Source organism: Perissodus microlepis, chromosome 1 (assembly GCF_051167445.1).
Source record: "Perissodus microlepis isolate ML-2025 ecotype Zambia chromosome 1, ASM5116744v1, whole genome shotgun sequence".
NCBI lineage: Eukaryota > Metazoa > Chordata > Actinopteri > Cichliformes > Cichlidae > Perissodus > Perissodus microlepis.
Window position 1 is genome coordinate 27,906,679 of NC_140461.1, and position 14,517 is coordinate 27,921,195.

Sequence of the window (14,517 nt, forward strand, 5' to 3'; positions counted from 1 at the left end):
ATGGACAGGAAGCACGAGTTTATATGAGTTCATCGCCACTTCCGCGTGCTGGTATATACTACGCATTTACTCTACTGTTCTAGACCTCACCGCTGCTGGGCACGGGGCACCTTTCGCAGGGTTTATTCCACGCATGGCCGATGTTGTAGGAGCAGCAGCACATCTTTTTGGTCATGTTGAAGGTCAGCTCGCCGTCGCACGTTCCGTTGTCAGAGTAAAAGTTCCTGTAGCAGTAGCTCTTCCTCATGTCTGTGTGTGGTGCGTTTATGAGAGATGCAGAGTTGCAGGTAACCCTAAATACGACAGCGACAATCGTGAAAACCCAGCAAGCCTACCTACCCATGCAGTTGTTCCCTCCGTTGACCTGCATGTAATCCACAGGGCAGATGCAGGTGTAGTTCCCGATGGTGTTGTAGCACTGGCCGGGGCCACAGATGCCTGGCCGTTCACACTCATTGACATCTGTACACAGAGAGAGCAGCACGGGGGAAAAAACATTCCTTCAGTAAAGGTGCCAGCTACTTCTATGAAACATATTTTGGTCCACGCCTTTAAATATATTAAATTCTTTATCAGCATTACTCCTAAAAAGCCATGAACATGCCTATGAGCCCAGCTCATAGCTGAACAGTTCATTGACCACAAACAAGGAGGACTTGCAGTGTTAGACTTTACAGAGCAGCTGCTTTTGTACTTCTGGTCAACAAAAACACACTAATTAAACAACCCAGTGTGACGGCAAAACATGTAATAGACAGGCCGGTCCACCGTGTCCATTTCACACTTTGCCTATCCAAAACGTGAAAAGGAAACACATGCAGGTAATGCATTACCGGCAGTGAGCAAAAAACATATCAAGTACCTTCCAGGGTCCTTAATTGTCAGAATCGATTAAGCTAGGGGGCTAGTATCTATATACACACAAATGTGTTAATAATGTCTATTTAAACACTTTCCCATGATTATTTTCATGTTGGCTTGAAATAAAACATCCCCCTCTGCTGTTACTGCGACTTACTGCATGCGTGTACATTTCACGTTTTGGGGGGGGGCAAAGCGTGAAATGTGCACGGTGAACCGGCGTGTCTATTACACGCTTTCGGCTGAGTTAAAATGCCACCAGTCACATGTCACTGTCAAGCCCATTAAGCCTCCTGCTCTCCTCCTTTCTCTGTTCCTTTTTCTCTTTTTTAAACACCCTTCTATTTCATCGCCTTTCATTCCTCTCTCCGTCATCACTGGCGTGCCTACAGGGGACACTGCGTACTTCCCCAAGGAAAGAGTTGACCACATCAGAGCCTCGCTCCTCTGGACACAGTTAGCGCTCTCAGCTGTCTCATCATTCTGGCTGAGCTTTGCTGGGTTAGCAACAAACGGGAACTAGAGCAGACACTTATTGAGCTGCAGTGTTGTCTATGGGACAACAGGGTCCAATATTTTCTTTGCCTTTTTGCTCCCAGTGCTTCTTTCTCTCTCTTTCTCTCTCCATGTGTCACTGAAAGAACATCTCCACGGCTGGACTCAATTTCCTCCCCAGTGAAATGTCCCAGGGCCAGAGCTGGAGATGGATGGGTCACCTGTTTGTTCATTTGTGCATGTGTGTGCTTAATACCTTCACAAACTCTGGTGTCCAGGTTGAGGGCAAAGCCTCTTGAACATTCACAATGGAAACTACCAAACGTGTTGATGCACCGTCCTCCCTGGCATAAGCCGGGCAATTCCTGACACTCATCGATGTCTGTGGGAGAGAGAAAGGGAAAACTCAGCACTACTGCGGGCTGGTGTTTCTGTAAGTATACCCAGGGGCGACCTCAAAAACAAAAAAAGGCATAATAGCATGTTGCTACGACCTTCCAAGATGACAGTGATGGGGTTTGGTCTGAAGCCTTCCCCTCCAGGACACAGAGTCTTGTACTGAGCTGTAACACAAAACACAGAAACAAATTATAAGCCTGCATCAAGGGTGTGCGTTATAGCAGAATTTGCCAGTAATTGCGATGAATCGTGGTGCCTGAAAAAGCCATTTTTAGTCATGCACTTGTTTCCTTTCGTTTTCTGTCGTGCTTTTTCTGATCTCAGCGTTAGTCACAGAGCCCAGAGGACCGGACATGACTGCAGCTACTCAGAATTACAAAGCGAAAAGAAAATGGTTTTGTTCTTGTCACAGAAGCAAACAGTTCCCTGAGCTGAAAAGGATGAGTCATTCCCTGTAATGTTTTGAAACATCTGTTGGCAATTTCCAAATAAGTTGCACAAAGCTGTCTCATTTTTACCAGCAACAGCAATTACAGCAAACACACTAATCGCATGGCAAGAGAAGCCGGCATGTGAATCTGCATGTAAGCAGAGCAGCTAGTTTGCACCTTAAGACGTCTGATGTACTCTGGTATATTAATATATTTTGATCTTGGATATGATTTTTCATATTAGTTTACAGATGCCCTTAATTTGAGGAAATTAAGGTTTGGTTTAAGGAAATTAAGGTCTGTTTTGTTTACCCTGCCGCAAATAGATGGATTTGACAGGGTTATTGATTAAACATAAACACCAAATCTTTTTCTTTCCTCTACATTCAAATCTAATTTTTAAACCACAATTCAAAACAGCCAACAGCTAACAAGCCAACCCATCCCACCAACAAGAATACCGGGTGAAAAGTCAAGCCAACAAGGAACTGTCAAAAATTGCATTTCCAGGAGTGACGACTTCAGCCAGGGTACAAAAGCTTAAGAGCGTAAGAGCATATATAAAAATGTTTACATCCTGGAGAGGTGGAGGTATGCACAAGAGAGAAGAGGAGTCAGTAGAAGCAAGGTGGAAAGGTGAACATGCAGTAGAGTAGAGGTAGTGAAGGTAGGTGAGTTTAATACCTGGGGTCAGGCATCCAAACAAATGTGTACACAAGAGAGGTGAAAAAGGGAGCAGGGTGGAAACCATTGTCAGGGATGATTTGTGACAGAAGGATAACAGCAAGAATGAAAGGGAAGCTTTATAAGATGGTAAATCAGAGGGACCAGCTCAGGTTGAGCAGTTTTCAAACAAAGTCAGTGAGGCATAGTGGAGATACTGGACAAAGGATGCTGAGTATGAAGCTGCCAGGGAGGATGAAAAGAGGAAGACCACAGAGACGTTTCATGGATGTAGGGTTGGTATAACAAAGGAGGATGCTAGGGATAGGGTGAGATGGAGGCAGATGAGCTGCTGTAGTGACCCCTAAAGGGGGCAGCTGAAAGAAGAAGAAGACATCCTGGTACAAAGAATGGTGTTGCAATCCATAGCTAATCTATCCCTTATGCCTTATCCCATAACTGTAGTTTGACTGTGAGGTGTGTTTCACCTTTGCTCTGCTTATGGATTTGGAGACTCATGGAACACTTTTTAATCAATTTATCTGACAAATGACATGTATTGGTTTATGCACAACTGTAGCCTACTTGATAAAGTCTTCCAAATCCTAGCATTTTATTTGTATATATTAATTAGCAGGTACTATATCTGTGTGATGCACCCATGCAACCCACTGCATGGTTCCAATTTTATCATGCCATCATTCGTCAGATGTTTGTGTTGCCTGCCTACAGCTAAAATGAACAAAAATGTTGCATCGTGGACATTTTTATCAAAGTAAGTAATGCTAGCAATAAATTACCTTCTCATGTACTATCACAAGCCACTGAGTATATCAGCTCCACAAAGAGACGCTAAGGTTAGCTAACTATGCACTGTATTTGGGCTATAGACGCTGTGGCTTCCTGGTGGTGCGTCACGCATGAGTATTTCTTGCTAGAGTAGACATTCCTCGCAGTTGAACTGAAAACAAAAAGTACATAACGTGTGGTTACAAGCGATAATGTGATGACTCACTTGAGTTTACAGGCGGGCATAATTCACATGGATTTCCCCAGCCCTTGCCCATGGAGCAGCAACAGGACGCTTTGGAGACGCCAACTCCAATCTCATTGGAGCAGTCCAAATTTTCAGATGCGTCTCCTCGCAAACGAACATCTCGAAAGCAACTACCAGAGCGAGTGTCTACACACAAACGCACACGTAAACAGACACAGATTTTCAGCTATGTTGGTTAAGCCTTTTCTTTGCAATTAGTTATAGAACAAGCTAAGAACAGTTTTAAATATGTTTAGTGTTGCAGTCTCACCTACACAGCCCACTCGAGTGGGATTGAGTTCAAAGTCTGGTGGGCAGTTACAATGGTAGCTTCCAGGGATATTAACGCACACTCCATTAATGCAGATGGTCGGGTCTGCACATTCATTGATATCTGAGAAAGAAAAAGTACATTTTTTTATATATAAATGATCGCTTTCAATTTTTTGGCCAATACAAAAGCAACTGGATGGATCACAGAATATGAAAGCGCTTATCTTTACACGTGTGCTGCGTTTCTTTTGCACTTGTATATATTTCCCCTGTTTGCTGAGGCCTAAACACAGGAACATGGAGGGGAGCTGGACTAGTCTTACCTGTGCAGTTGCCTCCACTTCTGTCCAGTTCATAACCAATGCTACATTTACATCTGAAAAGTCCCGGGATATTCTGGCACTGTCCGTTGACACAGATGTCAGCAAAGGTACATTCGTCTATGTCTGTGAAAAAGAGAGATAAAGAGCGAGCCAGCTGTGAGTGATTAGTGGATCATGAGATCACGGTGGAAAACTGGCAGTGGGCTTTAGGAAGTGAAGGCCACTCACCTCTGCTACAGAATGACAGCTCTAGACATACTCAGACAGACATACGCACACATACACTATCAGAACTGTAGCCAAGGTTATGAAATTGTGCTCTTCCACATCATTACACTCTGCACAAGTCATTACTGTCCAGCTCCGACTGAGCTGATAGAGGGAGGACTGGACAGGTTATTTCAGGATGTTTGACACATCAGTGCAATGAGGTCAGTCTGCTCTTTCAATTGAATCCTGCAGTGCATTATCACTGCACTCAGCATTCATCTGCAACAAGTTATAAATGTGTTCATATGCACCTTACAAGAAATCTTATCTGGAAAATCTGAATCATATGTCAGTATATTATGAAGGTTAGGAATCCAGAATTTATACAGTTGTGGTCAGAAGCTGACTTATATTCATCATTGGCATGAGTGTCATGGTAATTTTGGACTTTTAATGATTTCATGGAACTGTTGTTCTTCCAGTATGAAATGACTGTACAGCACACATCTTTAATGGCTTTAAAAAACAATAACTGGTTTCACTGGTTTAACTTGTTTTGGGATTTACTCTAATCCACAGAGGGGTTTTAAAAAATATGAGTGGTGCTCAAGGTTCTACCATGTCTTTTAAATTGGCATATTATCTTCTGTTCAGTGATTATAATTTAATGCAACCGGTAGTTTCTGGTAGTTGCCACCATAAAAAGCATTTGTTTGACACTGCTCATTTAAAACTGAGAAAAATGGGAAAGTGCAAGGAATTCAGTGAAGATGTAAAAGGGAGAACTGCAGATTTACACAAGTTGCGAAGGTCTCTTGAAGCCATTTCTAAACAAGTGCAGACTCTAAGATTATCAGTGCAAACAACCGTATGCAAGTTATTCTGATTTGTCACCACTTCTGTAACTTGTAAATTGGTTAGTATTTCAAGAACAACCTGGGAACTTCCCCGGCTCAAGTGTGTCATGAACTGGAAACTGTTGGAACACCAGTGTCACTGCCTTCTGGAGAAAAATCTTTAAGCTTTTTGGCTGTAATGGTAAGAGGTATGTTTGGAAGAGTAAAGGCTTTCCAACCTAAGAAAACGGAAACAGCTGTTAAGCATGGTGGTGGTAGCGTAATGCTCATACTCTGGAGATGTTTTGCCAGCAATGGTACTAGTATGCTGCACAAAGTGGTGGAATAATGAAGAAGCTGGACTACAACAGCTAGACCATTGAAGGTTGGACACAATGGTATCTTTCAACACAACAATGATCTTGAACATAAATCCAAACTGGTTTTGGAATGACTAAAGCAGGCTGACATTAGGCTTCTGGAATGTCTTTCCCAAAGCCCTGACCTCCTCTTTATTGGAAATATATGGACTACACTTAAAAGTCAAGAATGTGCCAACCAATTTAAATGAACTCTCCCAATTTTTGACAAGCATCTGGTCAAGTTGCAACTTGCTAAGAGTCATTTAACAAGATATTAGTGGGGGTCTATGTATAAGGTCTTGGGTCTGTATGTATAAGTTTGGCCCTGTGTGTATTAGGAAAACAAAAAAGTAAATTGAAAATTGTGCACCTAATACTTGCTTGGGTCATTAAAGGTGTACGCTGTACAATCATTCCACCCTGGCAAAAGAACCATTCAAAGAAATCGTCAAAAGCTCAAAATGACAATTTATGCCTACGATGAGTAAAATTCTGTCCACAGCTGTATGTTGTGTAAGCAGCTTGTGCATCTCAAGCACTAATTTTAAGAATAAGACTGTTTTTAGAGCAGCCTTTCATTACAACTCTAATATGTAGCCTTTTTATGCTACAAGGAATTACATTGTAAGCAGGAAATAATGTTTGGACCGTTTTTTCAAAGAATTTCTTCCACACAGTTCATTTTTTTCTCCATCACAAAGCTTAGATACAACCTTTAACCAAATTGTAGCAGTTGCACAACTGATATACACTCCTGAGTCAGATAAACATCTCGAAGTTACGAGCTCGCACGCTGTGATGTGTGCTTCAAGTTTCAGAAGCGTGATGTTGAAACACTAAATTATCGAGCAAATGTGAACAGATAATCAAGGCGAGTTCCACTGTTATTGTCAGTCCTTCGAAATGTTCTCACAGCCTAAATCACATTAATGCTCAGCATATTGTGCTCTTTGATGTCCAAAAATCCATATAATTAGTAGGCAGCATCGGTTTGGATCTGCTATTTCCATAAACAGGAAAACAAAACAAACAAATAGCACCGGGCGATTTTTGGGTTTTGTTTTTTGAAACTGTCAACATAATTTAGGATGCGGGCACCCATTCAAATCCTGGGAACTATGATAGTCTGTGTTGTATTGCCTTACCCTCACAGGCCTTGCCGTCAGCAGTGGTGATGAAGCCCATGTCACATTCACAGCGGAAGCCTCCTGGCAGATTCAGACAGTGGCCGTTTTCACACAGGTTGCCGTTCTCTGCGCACTCATCGCTATCTGCAGTCACACACCCACACAGAGTCAGTAAGCACAAAATACATTCGTGGATCTTTTAAAGGGCTGAAGTGTGGATTAAGAAACTGATTTTGTATGTGTGACCTGAGCAAGAGAATCCATCTCCAGAGAATCCATCCTTGCACACGCATCGATAAGAGCCCATGGTGTTGAGACAGTCAGCATTGTTGCTGCACATATGTGTCCCATTTGAGCATTCATCCAGGTCTGAAACACAACAAACGATTACATTCCTGCAAACGTAAACGAATTCATCCAAATATTGAGGATAAGCCTTGCAGTATTAAATCAATATCAAAGTAAAGACGATAGCCAAAAGCACAGGTTCGCTTTTCGCAATCGCGCATCTCATACACAAGCTCATTCATTTCAGATGGTTCATGTATTTTTACCATTTACTTGCGCATTCCAGGCCATCAGCCTTACCTGTACATTTGAGACCACTGCCAATCCACCCCGGAGCACAACTACACTTGAAACTGCCGGCTGTGTTGGTGCAGGTTGCATGTCTATCGCAATTATGGGCTCCAATTTCACACTCATTGATATCTGACAAAGAGAGAATGAGAAACAACATAAAGAAAAATAGACACAGGTCTGATGGTCCAATGATTAAGGTCTGCTTTCTCATTCCAGTGGGGTTCTTGGCGCTGTAGAGTGAGTTGATGCTTGGTTTGATTTGTATAAAGATAGCAGCAGGAGAAGACAGGGCTAAGTCTTTCTGGCTCACTGTCTCTGTATTTCAGAGCATAAAGCAACGAGGCATTCTCATGATCTCTGTTACTAATGGCCTTGCTACAAAGGTTTAATGAGCGCAGCAGGTCTCTGGATTTTCGTCATTCAAGTGTGTCCTGAGAGCTGTAAAACGGCTAAGAGGTGGAACGAAGGCCTAACGCTGAGGCCTTGTTCTGTCTGCACCGTCTGAACTAGTCCTCGCAGGTTATTTTAGGCAAAGATGCCTCCTTTTACCCACAGACTTTGCATCTCTAATGTGAAGCTTCTGGAACAGCACATTACGACCCCCGCCCCCCCTTTAATGTTCATGTTTGGGTTTCTCACCGCCCCAGATGTCAAGTGTGGAAATTTAATCTTTCCAAAACATAATTTCTTTAAATGTGATGTGGTAAAAGTGTGATGTGCCAACTCTACAAATAAACATTCCTTCACAGCAAAACCATGACAATAATATCTCCCAACCAATGAAATATTCAGGGTAATCTATTCTCTGAATGTACAGACCTACTGTTTGCCACTCAAGATTCTAATAAATGAGCAATAAAAATTAATGGGAGCGATTAGTGAATATTATTAAAATCTGCCCTGCCCATAAAGTTGATTAAATCCTGTGGGGTGGAACCAATAAGGATCTCTTTGAGTGTGGCTGTAGCCTCACTCAAAGACTGAGGCCTGAGCTAGAGGCGGAGTTTTAATAGCAAGAGCGTGCAATTTAGTTAGTTCACGTTCCCTTCATGTACTTCAAGGGAAACCATGCTGAGAACTCAAGATTTTACGACCTATCAGGGAATGAGACACACTCCTCTCTGCGTGTGTCTGTCTTTGTGAGGGTAGTAATTCAAGACACAGTCAATTAGAGATTAGCGCTGCTGGTTTACAGTCTTCCTAAGGACAGGGTATGGCATATTTTCATTACATTTGATTACAAGGTTAATATGAGGGCTTGCGGCAAACGAATCTCCCTGGATTACAGGCAAAACTAATGATCAGCTCCTCCAAGCCTTTGATGAAAGAAAGAACACAAACACACACACACACACACAATGCAAACAAAGATTGCTGGATGTGAGAAGCGTGTCACTGGTCAAAAAAGAGGGCTGAATTAACTAGGACAGTGTTTGACAGATGAAAAAAATGGACACCAAAAGTTGAGAATTACACATTTGCCTGTACATGGCTGCTTAGCTGGCTGTTAGTGTGTTTGCATGCCTGACTGCCAGTTTATCTGAGTGTCCTCTTGTCTCGTTTTATTCCAACATGTTTTGACAACTGTCAAGCATTTACCATTTATGTATTTGCCATATTAACGTGCCGCATTCTCTTAATACTTAATACTGCATTTGAAGGATCTGCCTCTACTTTATGTACCACCACTAACATGTTTTTGAAGCCTTTTTACTGTTTTAATCACCATGATCTACTAGTCAAATAATCAAAGCAAGAGTACAAGGGAATCATTTACAAAGACAAATATTATCATGTTAAAAAATAAGAGTCGTGAAAAACTAAAACTAAACTAAAGCCAGCGTGGAATAATGATGCCAAAGCAGAATGGTAAATGGTAAATGGCCTGTATTTGTATAGCGCTTTACTAGTCCCTAAGGACCCCAAAGCGCTTTACACAACCAGTCATTCACCCATTCACACACACATTCACACACTGGAAGTACCAGTGCCAAAAGTGCCATCCATCATCGGCTGTTTGAAGCTGCGTCAGACCATACACACTACAAAAGACAGAGCCACTGTTACATCGTATTGGTTATGAGCCCATAAAGTCTTTGGGAAAGTGTTTACCCAAGTCAAAGAGCACATGATCGGAGGGGTGTTTTTTCTCATAGATTTCTATGCAATCAGAAGCTTTTTTGCAACTAGGAGAGTCTGCCCCTGCTGGTCATTAAAAATAATGCAGCTCTACTCTTATTTTCCCTTTTTTAGACCCCAAACCCATCATTTATACATTCAAAAGCACATAAATCTAAAGAAACCCCAGCGGTAACATTCGTTCTCAAGGTACCGCATTCACAAACTTGGGTGTTCATATTGGCCAGCCGCCCAGCAGGGTGACGACAACTCCCCGTGAGCCTTTTACAGCTGAAGGGTAAAAACCTCCACATCAACACTGGCACAGGAGCAGAAGAAGCCAAAACATAAAGCGAAACCAGAGTTTTCGTCATAGTACAAAACATGGAAATAGCTTCCAGGTTGGAAAATGAAGCCAATGTGGAAGTGCCTTAAACCTGCACTCTATCTGAAGGAGACGATGATACCTGTGGTTGAGGGGAAAAAAGAAACATTTCCAGTCCTAAAGGGAAAACAATGTTCCATCTTGACCTCTTTAAAGACTTGAGATTATGGACTCAGTCACTGATTTTGACTAAAAAAATGAATAAAAGATTATTTTCCTAAAATGTAGGATTACCTGTGGAAAGAAACTCCTAATAACTTCTCAATAAATTCCTTTTATTTTTTTAGTTTTTTTTTTTATTACTGCTCACCAAGATAGTGACAGCAGAAATACTTCTCTCAAGGCTTCAGAACACGACTTCAGAAACCAATAAATGAAATCACAGGAGTTAAATCCATCTTTGATACTGTCTATGAGTAGGGCTGCCACGATTAGTCGACTAGTCACGATTACGTCGACTATCAAAATCGTCGACGACTAATTTAATAGTAGACGCGTCGTTTGAAGCTTTGTAAGATCCCAAAAGACGCAGGGACAAGTAGTAGGATTTAAGAGTGTAATAACGGACTGAAACAGAAGATGGCAGCACTGCATGTACAAGGATGCCAGGTGCCGTTAAACCCCGAAGAAGAAGAAACTGTGTCCCAGAATTCATTGCGCGGCCCTGCTCAGTTTCCAACAATGGCGGCAGCTAGTTAGTTTTAATGTTACTCTTATTATTCTTTCTGGGTCACAAAATAAACGTTTAACATATTTTCAGGCGAGACTGTAGCTGTGTAAACTTCAAACATCTGCTCAGTTTATCAAGACACCACATATTTTCAAAAGCGCTCCGACGTTTTCGGAGACGTCTGTTACCCACTAGCTCGTTAGCTAGCCGGGGTTACAGGCTCACTAGAGCCGGTGAGAACACCAGACTCCCGGCAAATCGTTTTCAAACCCACCGCCATCTTTCACTAACTCAGGTTAAATATATATAAGTCACTTAGAGAACTTAAAAATGTTATTGTTTGGCTTTTTTCAGTACTTTATTTGTTCCTGAGTAAATCAGTTTGGCTGAGATTAAAGTTATAGTTTTTACACAGCTGAATAAATGTCAAGCAGACAGCTGATTATCAGAAGTGTGAGATGCTCGAGAATATACTGCGGTGTCCTGTTATATTTTAGATAGCAAGGAGCAGACGTCTCAGTTTACTAAACTCCACCAAAACAATCTGCAAACTTCATTAAAATTTAATAAACTATCATCTTGTCTTTATTTTTAGTTAGCGCATACCTTAAACACTTAAAGCTGTAAGCTAATGATAGTTATATAAGAGCAGATGCATGCTGGTGCAATAAGCTGTACGTTTTACGTTCAATGGATGCATGATCCGATTAGTCGACTAATCGCAAAAATAATCGGTGACTAGTCGACTATCAAAATAATCGTTTGTGGCAGCCCTATCTATGAGATACTCTCATCTTTTCAAGTTGATACACCTTATTTATTTTATACCCAATTTCTAAATCTATTTGAACCATAAACCATAGGATCTCTGAGCTCCTGGGGTGGCTGTGGTTCAGGAGGTACCAACTGAAAGACTAGTTGCGCCTACTCCAGGCTGTGTGCTGAAGTTTCCTTGAACAAGTTACTGAATCTTGATTTGCCTCATCCATGAGCATGAGTGTGTGTGACTGTTAAGAGAAGGTGATTATATAGAAAAAAGTGTTTATATGAATATGTGTTATTAGTCTCTGTCTCTCTTCCACAGCATGTCTTTTTTCCTGTCTTCCTTCTCTCAACCCAACTGGTTGAATTAGATGGCCCCGCCCCTCCCTGAGCCTGGTTCTCCCAGAGCTTCCTTCCTGTTAAAAGGGAGTTGTTCCTTCCCACTGTCGCCAAAGTGCTTGTTCATAGGAGGCCGTATGATTGTTGGGTTTTTCTCTGTATGTATTATTGTAGGGTCTACCTTACAATATAAAGCTCCTTGAGGCGACTGTTGTTCTGATTTGGCGCTGTATAAATAAAATTGAATTGAATAGTGTGTGACTGAGTGAATGAGGCTTGTAGTAAAAAGAATTTGAGTGCTCAGTTAGATAAGAAAAGCACTAAGTACCAATCTAACCTTTATCACTCAAACTGAAAACAGCACAAACTGAAATTGTGGTTGCATCCATCTTGCTAGCATGCAGCCCATGTTTAAAGTCATATTCATGTTAAGTTTGATAACAATAAGCATTAGCCGGCGAAAGCTGCTGGTCATACCATATATGGTTAATAACACGATTAGATTGGGAATTAAAATATAGCCAATCTGACCTTTCGGCTGCAGTAGTAAAAACTGACCAAGGGTTCACACTGACTCTTTGGAATCTAAGTTCTCACTTTCAAATGACAGATAGTGTAACTTGTTATTGTCAAAGTTGCATGGTCTTGCTTCAACACATTGTTAAAGCAAGAATTGTTTCATTGTTTTGTCATTTAGCTGAGAGACGATAAAGACAACAGACCATAAATTCTGATAATGATCACCCCTTTAAGATGCTTCCATGCTTGTAAACTCTACCAATACATCTCCACCCAGGCCCCAACTTTCCAATACACATGTAGAGACGCAAAAGTGCTTGAGTGTACGCTCAAGATACTCACACCCTGCCCCTGAGTTCTCAATGTTGTGGAATAAAAACAGAAATAATTCTTGTGGGAACCACATAAACAGCTGGATCATATCTGGGCTTAAGAGCACCGCTCACTCATTAACACTCGCACACACAGACACACACACGCGCAAGAAGGTTTAGTCCCTGCATGCCAACAAGGTCGCATGAGGCAGCTGAACAATAGCAACCAATTTTTTGTGAATTTCATTGTCCGAATTTTTTTATTTGGTGGAGACCTTTTTCCAAAAGAAAGAGTAGCAGGTTTTGTTTCTTGTGTATAAGAAGACATCATGCCTGTCCGAGAGGAATTAGCATCTCGATTCCCTGGTCTGGGGCTGAAATTCCAAAGCTGTGAATCAGAACCGGCTGCTTTTGCTGCAGCCTCGGGGAAAACAAGGAAAATACTGTATGAACATTTAAATGGGATTAGAATGAGCAGGAGTTATGTGTTTGCAAGTGTGTGTGTGTGTGTGTGTGTGTGTGTGGAGAAGGTGGAGGTGTAACAGTTCAGAAAAACCTGTTTATTTGCGTCTGAAGAAAATGCACTGCTGCTGCTGAGTGTGTTAGATTAAAAGAAATCACCGGCCAAAGTCACAACTAGCCTTCGATGGCACACTTTTTAAGTAGCCTCATAAATCAAGACTTAATTTTTTCTAGACAAGAGGCGAGTCCAAACTAGCAAAAGACTCTAGCGGACGGACAGACATTGTATTTATGTGTTCTGGAGACGTTACAGGTGATTACGCGCTGCCGAACTCTTCCAACCATCACGTAATGTTTAACTGACCCTAATGAAAGAGCAACAAAAGAATAAACAAAGGTGCAAAATGATGCATGCATTAGATGGAAGATGGTGACCTCACTGCTCCTGCTGCTGTTAACGATGCTGCATGTTTGTCTGCACACGTGAGTGTGTGTGTGTATGTGTGAGCGTGTTTCTTATCAACTCAGACAGCAGCTTTCGAATGGTGATGAGTAATGTTAAAGCTGCTTCGGGTTAGACAGGCATTCTCCTCGGGTCTTCTCATTTCTGACCTCTCTTCAACTTGTTTTCACTGCTGCTGTTAAACAACGTCTCACACACACACTCACACTCTTTCCACACTGATTAATTAGTAGCCGGCTCCGACTGACTCACTGTTCTTTCACGTCTGTTCATTTTCCCCCACAGTTAGAGCATTTTGGTTTGGTGGGTTTGTATGCTTGTGTGTGCTTGTTTCACTCACCTGTGCAGCCTGTGGTTCCCTTGCGTACAGAGTAGCCCAGGTCGCAGTGACAAATGAAGGATCCCTTGGTGTTCTCGCAGTTCCCGCTCAGACAGATGTTCGGGTTTAACTCGCACTCATCCACATCTATGAGGTGAGGTAAGAATAGAGCGATGCCATTTTAAAAAATAAAAATCAAGAACTTGCTTATAATGAATACAATAAAGGAAAGGTTTATGGCAGTTAATAGAGATGAATTCGCTTTTGTATATTCAGCCAGCCAAAAAAATGGTTTTAAATAAGCTATAACATGGGTGTTAGGAAAGCACAAAAAAATTACATCATGAGCTACACTGACGCTTTAAAACATTTACTTTAAATAAATACAGCAATAACAGTCAGCTTGTGCAGATCCATTTAGAAGTCGGTTCTTTGTTTTCTCACTCAGTGGAACCAGACGTCTAAATGTCACACATTCCTCCGGCTAACACAATGTTCACTATTTTATAAATCAACAACAGCACTTGCCCCGTTCTCTCATACACAAACTCATTGGTCTGAGTCATTT

At 41.7% G+C, this 14,517-nt stretch overlaps 1 protein-coding gene across 1 annotated transcript in view; it reads right to left on the reverse strand.

Moving 5' to 3' along the window:
• Positions 1-14,517, reverse strand: part of fbn1 (fibrillin 1) — a 64,034-nt gene that overhangs the window by 16,786 nt on the left and 32,731 nt on the right. The window contains exons 32-42 of the mRNA XM_084932551.1: positions 13,971-14,096; positions 7,605-7,727; positions 7,263-7,385; positions 7,035-7,160; positions 4,482-4,604; positions 4,157-4,279; positions 3,865-4,032; positions 1,851-1,919; positions 1,613-1,738; positions 340-462; positions 91-249 (exon numbers count right to left, since the gene is read on the reverse strand). Coding sequence (XP_084788677.1) covers positions 91-249; positions 340-462; positions 1,613-1,738; positions 1,851-1,919; positions 3,865-4,032; positions 4,157-4,279; positions 4,482-4,604; positions 7,035-7,160; positions 7,263-7,385; positions 7,605-7,727; positions 13,971-14,096 — 1,389 coding nt within the window. The remainder of the gene's footprint in view (positions 1-90; positions 250-339; positions 463-1,612; positions 1,739-1,850; positions 1,920-3,864; positions 4,033-4,156; positions 4,280-4,481; positions 4,605-7,034; positions 7,161-7,262; positions 7,386-7,604; positions 7,728-13,970; positions 14,097-14,517) is intronic.